The 9,007-nt window shown below is 41.1% G+C and overlaps 1 protein-coding gene across 1 annotated transcript; it reads left to right on the top strand.

The window, feature by feature from the left end:
- The first annotated feature begins 568 nt into the window (after positions 1 to 568).
- LOC115194579 (ER membrane protein complex subunit 4) lies at positions 569 to 8,483 on the top strand. Its single transcript, XM_029754397.1, has 6 exons — positions 569 to 774; positions 1,423 to 1,567; positions 1,840 to 1,954; positions 2,723 to 2,876; positions 7,825 to 7,985; positions 8,127 to 8,483. The coding sequence occupies exons 2-6, from the start codon at positions 1,470 to 1,472 to the stop codon at positions 8,160 to 8,162; spliced, it is 564 nt and encodes a 187-aa protein (XP_029610257.1). The 5' UTR covers positions 569 to 774; positions 1,423 to 1,469; the 3' UTR covers positions 8,163 to 8,483.
- Positions 8,484 to 9,007: the final 524 nt, after the last annotated feature.

The raw sequence follows: 9,007 nt of genomic DNA, 5'->3' as shown, positions 1-9,007 counted from the left end.
CTTGTGTGTAACAGGACAAGTATATGCACCCCTCCAAATAATAATGATTATTATTATTATCATCACGTTTTATTTTAGTAGAGCCACCACCACCAGTGAAGGTTTCTTCTCAAACGAGGGACAGTGAAGTGCAACATGTTAAAGGTGGACTTTGTATTATTAATTGCAATGGTCATAAACTGTACAGCACAAGTGGAGAGGATGTCAAAGAAAATTGGAATCATTGTGAATGCAGCTGAACGTTTTTTGGTTTTTCATAATTTCACAGCAGAGGCCTTGCAAGAAACCCTGTGGGTGGTGTATGTCATCACAGGCCCCTGAGCCTGCTAGGGATGTATTTTGGAGTGGACTTTGAATGAAGACGTGGGATGGATTTTGTTAGTTGACGTGTCTAATTTTATATGATGTCGTTATCCCCCTTTTCCGTAATGTTTTTTATTTCCTCATTCAACACCCCTTCTAGCTGGTGGCGGTAATGCGCCATTAACATCGGATGCCAACCGCCTTTAAAACCCCATTGAAGAAGTTTTATTTTTCTACTACTATGTTTGCCCACAAGAAGGCAGTGAAGAGCGACATCAATAATGAAACGTCATCATTTTGAGACCGACCATCGTATGTTATTGTTTTTTTTTCTCGACCATCATATGTCGTCCATTCAAGTTGTGTTCACTGCTTGTGATTTAATTTGATGATTATCCATTATTTGCCTGCTAATTCTGCACAATAGTAATATAAAAGCATATTAAACAGTAGTTGGAACGTGTCTGTAAGGTAAGGAATGTTGTCATTTTATTTATTTAACCTCTGTTTACTATAGTAGATGTCTGGAACTAGCTAGTAACGGCAGCTAACTAAGATTGCATGCTATCAAGCTAGCCAGCTGCATCAGCACATTTATACTCTATTAGCAGATGTCCCAGTTTACATTAGGGACATGTCTTGACAGCGCCTTTAAATGTAAATGACGTCTATCAACGTTTGTTAACATTCAAACACATCGTAAGCAGATACTTTTTTTTAAATATCCTATTCTGGATTATCTGTCTTGCCTCTGATTTTGAACTCTGCATTGTTGAAGAGCTTGTAAGGAAACATTTCCCTGTATGGTTTACACCTGCTGTAATCTGGCATGTGACAAATACACTTTGATTTTGATTGTAGCCAGATCTAGCGTTTATTTCACATTTAAAACGAAACCAATACGTTTCACCCCTGTAATAGTCTTGTTTGATGTATGTCAAGTCAAACCAAGGCCTTTTCCCTTTCCTTTAGCTGAAAATATTTATTGTTTTGTAATAGTCTCTGACACAAGGAAGATCTATGAAGTTCTGCAAAAACAAAGATCTGTGTTCGTTTTGGTCATTGTTAATATGTACTTCAGTTCCTTTCATGTAATAATGTTGTGTTTTCGCTTTGCAGGGTTTGGTGCTACTTTGTGTGGTTGTTCAGCAGAGTTCTACGTTGCCATGGCGACTCCCGGGGGACAGGGGACAGGGGCGTTGTCTACAAGAGGAGGAGCTAGGAGGATGAAATGGGCTTTGGAGCTGACATTGGGCAATGCCAGGTAAGAAGAGAAACCCACAGGTGCGTATGGTTTAGTGGTTGATTTTTGGATTGGAACTCTTATCAGCCATGTTTATTTTACCTGACAAATGGTGGATTATTGTGCCCAGAGCCCACATTTGATCATGAATTCAGATACACAGGCATGACCTGCTTGAAGAACTAGCTACCTTGTTAGAACTATGAATAACCTGTATATCCTATACTACAGCCTCTCTCACCATCTATAGCCCTCTGAATAAAGTGAACTGAACTGACCTCTGTCTCTTCCAGGGGCCGTGGTGACAGACAGAGTAACCAGGGAGATGTGATGTTTCCAATTGGCTATTCAGACAAACCAGTCCCAGACACCAGCATCCAGGAATCAGACAAAAACCTGGTGGAGAAGGTAGGTAGTGTAGAGGAGGAATTTAAATGATCTGATCTGTTTGTGCTTTTGCCAAATCCGTTGCTGTCATTGTCAGTGAGTGACAGGAAGTTTGCATGGTAGCACAAACAGACTGGCCCTCGGGCTACATATGATCAGGATGCATTAACAAATCTCCCTTTGCACATTGTACTTAAAAAAAGAAAATGCCTTGAATATACAAGTAACTGCCAAACTAAAGGAAACATTTCAGTAAATGAGGGATACAAAGTACATTGAAAGCAGGTGCTTCCACACAGGTGTGGTTCCTGAGTTAATTAAGCAATCAACATCTCATCCTGGTTAAGGTTGTGTATAAAAATGCCCAGTTGCCCATTGTTTTAGCTACCATGGCTAGAAGAAGAAATCTCAGTAACTTTGAAAGAGAGGTCTCAAAGGAGCATAGGGGGTTTAAAGGGTGTTTATCTCAGTCTCCAGAACTCAACCCAACTGAACACTTTCGGGAGATTCTTGAGCGGCACAATATCCCCCTTTTCCGCAATTGTTTTTTTATTTTTTTTATTCAACAAAAGACTTTGGAATTTCTCATTGAAGAATGGCGTCAAATCCCTCCAATAGAGTTCAAGACACTTGTAGAATCTATGCCAAGGTGCATTGAAGCTGTTCTGGCAACCCAACGCCCTTTTAAGACACTTTACGTTGGTGCTTCCTTTTTTTGGCAGTTACCTGCAGATTGTTATTAACTTCTTTTCTCTCGCTCTTCCCCCTACCTCTCTACCCCCATGACAGCGTTGCTGGGACGTAGCTCTGGGGCCCCTGAAGCAGATTCCTATGAATCTATTCATTATGTACATGTCTGGTAACACCATATCCATCTTCCCCATCATGATGGTCTGTATGATGGCCTGGAGGCCCATCCAGGCTCTCATGTCCATGTCTGCCAGTGAGTGTTTATTTAACCAATAAGGCACCTTGTGTGGGTTTGTGGTATATGGCCAATATACCACGACTAAGGGCTGTTCTTAAGCACAACGCAATGCAGAGTGCCTGGATACAGCCCATAGCCGTTGTTAGGTTCTGACAAGCAGAGTGAAAAACTAACGGAGAACTAGGAAAAGCTCAAACCAAGTTTATTCACCCAATGGGTCAGACAGCTGGAACAACATAGACATGTTCCCACCAGTATTTAAGTATTTATTCCCCACTTTAGGTGATGTCTCCTCCTCTCTAAACATGCCATCTTTGTTGCTAGGCAGGAAGTTAAGTGATGTGTGTAATAAATTGTTCCTTCTCCCTTAATGTGTTCTGACCTCGGCCCCCATTCCTCACTAAACCACATCTCTCCACCCTTATCAATGACCGCAACCATGTGATTGCCTTTTCCCTTACTTAGTAACTCTCCAAGCCCATGGCTCATATTCACCCTTAATTGACCCCACCATATACATTCCTCCTATGTATAACCATTAACTTCTGGTGTATTTCAAATAATAACCCAACAACTGAAACCAGACTGTAGCCCTTCTCCACTCCATAGGGTTCCTAATATCTAACAATAACATGTTCTGTTAGAACTCTGCATTCTAATCTCTCCCTCAGTGACATGAATAAGGATATTTCAAGTTTAGAAGTCAGTACCCATTTGAATAATAATTCCATACTGTTCAACATTATATAAACTTGGAAATGACTTATGAATGAACAAAAAATAAAACATTAACAACACAGTTGATTATTAGGTTTACACCTCTGAGACTTGTGGCCTCTGATATATAACTACACTATGCACACTTTTATGTTCATATCTCGTTGGACAACTGATAATGACATTTCAGCTGGAGCTTTTGACTTTCTTAATTTCCTCCTTCTGGTTCCTAAGAGAGTGACAGCACAAGACTTGAAAGCAAATAGAAACACGAAAAATAACAAGTATTAATAATGTGCTATGGTATGCATAATTATATGAACTCTGCAAAAAAATAAACGTCCTCTCACTGTCAACTGCGTTTATTTTCAGCAAACTTAACATGTGTAAATATTTGTATGAACATAAGATTCAACAACTGAGACATAAACGGAACAAGTTCCACAGACATGTGACTAACAGAAATTGAATAATTTGTCCCTGAACAAAGGGGGGGGGGTCAAAATTAAAAGTAACAGTCAGTATCTGGTGTGGCCAGCAGCTGCATTAAGTACTGCAGTGCATCTCCTCCTCATGGACTGCACCAGATTTGCCAGTTCTTGCTGTGAGATGTTACCCCACTCTTCCACCAAGGCACCTGCAAGTTCCCAGACATTTCTGGGGGGCCCTAGCCCTCACCCTTCGATCCAACAGGTCCCAGACGTGCTCAATGGGATTGAGATCCGGGCTCTTCACTGGCCATGGCAGAACACTGACATTCCTGTCTTGCAGGAAATCACGCACAGAATGAGCAGTATGGTTGGTGGCATTGTCATGCTGGAGGGTCATGTCAGGATGAGCCTGCAGGAAGGGTACCACATCATGAGGGAGGAGGATGTCTTCCCTGTAACGCACAGCGTTGAGATTGCCTGCAATGACAACAAGCTCAGTCCGACGATGCTGTGGCACATCGCCCCAGACCATGACGAACCTTCCACCTCCAAATCGATCCCGCTCCAGAGTACAGGCCTCGGTGTAACGCTCATTCCTTCGACGTTAAACGCGAATCCGACCATCACCCCTGGTGAGACAAAACCGCAACTCATCAGAGAAGAGCACTTTTTGCCAGTCCTGTCTGGTCCAGTGACGGTGGGTTTGTGCCTGCAGGCGACGTTGTTGCCGGTAATGTCTGGTGAGGACCTGCCTTACAACAGGCCTACAAGCCCTCAGTCCAGCCTCTCAGCCTATTGCGGACAGTCTGAGCACTGATGGAGGGATTGTGCGTTCCTGGTGTAACTCGGGTAGTTGTTGTTGCCATCCTGTACCTGTCCCGCAGGTGTGATGTTCGGATGTACTGATCCTGTGCAGGTGTTGTTACACGTGGTCTGCCACTGCGAGGACGATCAGCTGTCCGTCCTGTCTCCCTATAGTTTTTCAGAGTCCGTAGAAAGGCCTCTTTAGTGTCCTAAGTTTTCATAACTGTGACCTTAATTGCCTACTGTCTGTAAGCTGTTAGTGTCTTAACGACCATTCCATAGTTCATTAATTGTTTATGGTTCATTGGACAAGCATGGGAAACAGTGCTTAAACCCTTTACAATGAAGATCTGTGAAGTTATTTGGATTTTTACGAATTATCTTTGAAATACAGGGTCCTGAAAAAGGGACGTTTTCTTATTTTGCTGAGTTTATATGCAAAGAAAAACCCAAGTTGGATAACATGACGATTCCCACTCTCTCTTCGTCTGACTCTATGCCTTCGGGATACTTTTCTGCTGGATTCCACTAAAATTAAGGCCATATAAAGCCTCATGCTTTCACCCAGGCTTCCCCTGTCAGGCCACAGGCTCCAATAGGTGTTCCCAAGCCATGTCATTTTCACTTCACTCCCCATCTCTTTCCTCCTCCATGTCCATCCGATATACACATGCGGTGGCCATAATCAACTTTACTTCATCTTGAGGTAACTCAGCACTGTATATACGTTTCAACATCAATGCCCTCAAAATATGATATCCCAACAATGCTACTAAAGTAACCCCTGCTACTACTAACACTGCCCCTGACGCGTACTTCACAATACCCTTCATTTGCTCTGTAGTCCAGTTCCATGCTGTTGCTATATTATCCTTTGCCATTGCTACAACTCCTTCAGTTATTGTCCCTACAGCGACTGCCGTGAGAATAGCTATTGCCCGTGAATCTGTCTCCTGCTCTCCTGTTATCTTCGGGTTTACTGATAAGTCTAGGACTGAACCTTTTCAGATACTCCCTACCTGTCTCCCAACTCATACCCTGTTCCCTAACCACCAACATCTCCACTGACCTCCTGTGTTCTGCTACAGTTGGTACCTGTGGATAATACTTCCCTGTGCTCAGGTTAGGTACACATCGCACATCCCAAAGCCGATCTACACCCCACCCCTTTGTGAACACCCTCGTTACAGTGTAATAATTGTGTCACTCGGTCCCAATCTTCTGGGAGGTGTGTCAAGTGTTTGCTGGCTGTTAGAAATGGGGGAGAGATTAGTGGCGTTGGAAGAGTATCCAACCTAACAAAACTCTGAGTCACATGTTTCTTAATCCCACTCTGCAGGAGATGCTATTATTACCGCTAACTTCCCTTCTGGGGATTTGGCATCCTATATACAGGGATCTGTGGCTATTATTTCAAGCACTGTACCTTCTTTGACAAACCAATCACTGAAAGTTGACAGTAGTGTCTGAAATGATTACACTATCTCTGCTACTCTCACCATGATCTAGGTGTGTGTGTGTGTGTGTGTGTGTGTGTGTGTGTGTGTGTGTAACGTTCAATTTAACTTCATAGTAGTCTCTATATTGTGCACAGTTAGCCGTCCTCCCTCTGCTACGAGCTTTCCCCTGTAACAATATACATAGAGGAGTGGTATCATTCCCCACTCACTGGGAATGTGATGAAAGAAATAAAAGCTGAAATAAATCATTCTCTACTATTATTCTGACATTTCACATTTTTTAAATAAAGTGGTGATCCTAACTGACCTAAAACGGGGTTCTTTTTTTTTACTAGAAAATAAAGGAAAGCCGCACACTCTAAGAGCTCAGATGCAAAAAATTTAATAACCAACGTTTCGACAGCTAAGCTGTCTTCATCAGGGTATCATCACAAACACTGAGAGATGAGTCATTTATATAGTGTCAAGAGACACACAGGTGTTGATAATTTATTGTTAAAACGAGAGGCTGCCTGGATCTTTAATTTAAAGACACTTGCTCCCTTCGGTCTCAACATAGACTTTGATCTGAAGCCATTCTTGTGATTATTGTGATTTTGCCATTGTAATTGTTTGTTAGATACTTTTTAGACTACAAATGCTATGATCATATGTTATCCATTTGTTTGTCTTTTTGTATGTTCCTTGTATACCATTTTTTAAATATTTCAGTTAACCAATGATATTAGGCCATACTTGGCCATGATTACAAACACCTGTGTGTCTCTTGACACTATATAAATGACTCATCTCTCAGTGTTTGTGATGATACCCTGATGAAGACAGCTTAGCTGTCGAAACGTTGGTTATTAAAATTTTTGCATCTGAGCTCTTAGAGTGTGCGGCTTTCCTTTATTTTCTAGTGTTCTGCTCCGCTAGCCAGCACCTCGCCTTTATAGGTGTGCGTTTCTTTTTTCTAGATCTTTTTTTTTACTAACATTAAATGTCAGGAATTGTAAATCTGAGTTTAAATGTATTTGGCTAAGGTGTATGTAAACATCCGTCTTCAACTGTACATCTGTACAAATACACAAAATGGCAAAAGCGTAGCTCTACCTTGCCCTCTGAGACTACAGTAGTGGTCACCTCAACTTTATTAAGGAAATATGTACTTACTGTGATTGTCTCACCTAGCTACTTATGATGAATGCACTAACTAAGTCACTCTGGACAAGTGTCTGCTAAATCACTAAAATGTCAAATGTTGTCAACCTTTCTCCTGGAGCTCCTGAGCTCCTGAACCTACATATCATAATTGAATTATTACCTCGACTAACCTGTTCCCCCCGCACATTGACTGTACCGGTACCCCCTGTATATAGCCTCGCTACTGTTATTTTTCTATTTTTTTTACTTCAGTTTATTTTCGTAAATACTTTTTCTTAACTGCACTGTTGGTTAAGGGCTTGTAAGTAAGCATTTCACTGTTGTATTTGGCGCATGTGACATACAATTTCATTTGACGTATTTTATAAGCATGTTACCACTGCTCACTGTTGCCTTTCCTCTCAGCGTTCAAGCTGTTGGAGAACTCTAACCAGCAGTGGCTTCAGGGGCTGGTCTATTCTGTAGGAAACCTGCTTGGCTCTGCATTGGCTATCTACAAGTGTCAATCAATGGGGCTCCTCCCAACGCACTCTTCTGATTGGCTCGCTTTCATAGAACCGCCTATGGTGAGATTTTTTGCTATGCTGTTAAATTCAGTTTCCTGTTTTAGCACTTGTTTTGTGTTTTATATAATGGTTTTCAGGTTTATTTGTCATGTGTAATGAATACATTGGAAATCTTACTCACGCCTTTTCTGTCCTCTGCAGAGAATGGAGATTATGGGTGGAGGGATGGTGTTGTGAAGAGGACAGATGCGCGTGCACACTGAAATATGCTCTACTATTAATTATGAATACATGAAATCTCTTCCAAGTCTTTACAATATTCTGGCTTTTAGGTTTTTGTCAAACCCCTCAAGGTTTGTATTGATCCCTACACTTTGTTGCTGTTCTTTCGTGGGTTTTATTGCAATTTTCACAGGTGATCAAACGTTACAACTGATAATATTAGGGGGCGATCCACGTCCACCATCCTACTACATCCACATTAGGTTAAATTAAGATGTCACCATAACATGTTTTTAATTTCAACTTTTTCTCAAAATAAAAGGGTCAAAAAACAAATTAAGGTGTCAAATGTATTTATAGAAAACAACTAAAGAAAAACTTGGACAGAATATTTGTTACAGTGAGAAATTATGACTCACTGGCAAATGTGTGAGAATGTCACTGTTCTAGAATAGTGAATAAAAACATTCTTCAGAAATAGAGATTTTCCCTTTTAACCTTGAACACGCCTCTGTTTTCAAACTTGTTTTCTCCACGTTGGTGAAGAATGTGGAAAGGTAGGTTTTGCATTGTATCATCAGGCCATTTCTTCCAAATCATCCACTTTGTCCAGGCATGTCATTTCATCAGGTGATATTTGCAACAATGGTTACATATTACTATTTCTGCTCATGCATGTTACACATTGCAAGTCTTACATTTATGGAAATTAGCAATGGCATTCTAATGATTGTTCTACCTGCAATTTTCACGCTGACAATTTAACAAACAAAACAGGTTAGAAGAAAAATAATGAGATTACTAACTGAAATTCCAGCCAATCATTGAGTAGCATTTGTACAGTTAAACAAATGAATCTC

This window comes from Salmo trutta, chromosome 5 (assembly GCF_901001165.1).
Source record: "Salmo trutta chromosome 5, fSalTru1.1, whole genome shotgun sequence".
NCBI lineage: Eukaryota > Metazoa > Chordata > Actinopteri > Salmoniformes > Salmonidae > Salmo > Salmo trutta.
Note: the sequence above shows the minus strand (reverse complement) of the source record. Positions and strands in the feature narration are given on the sequence as shown.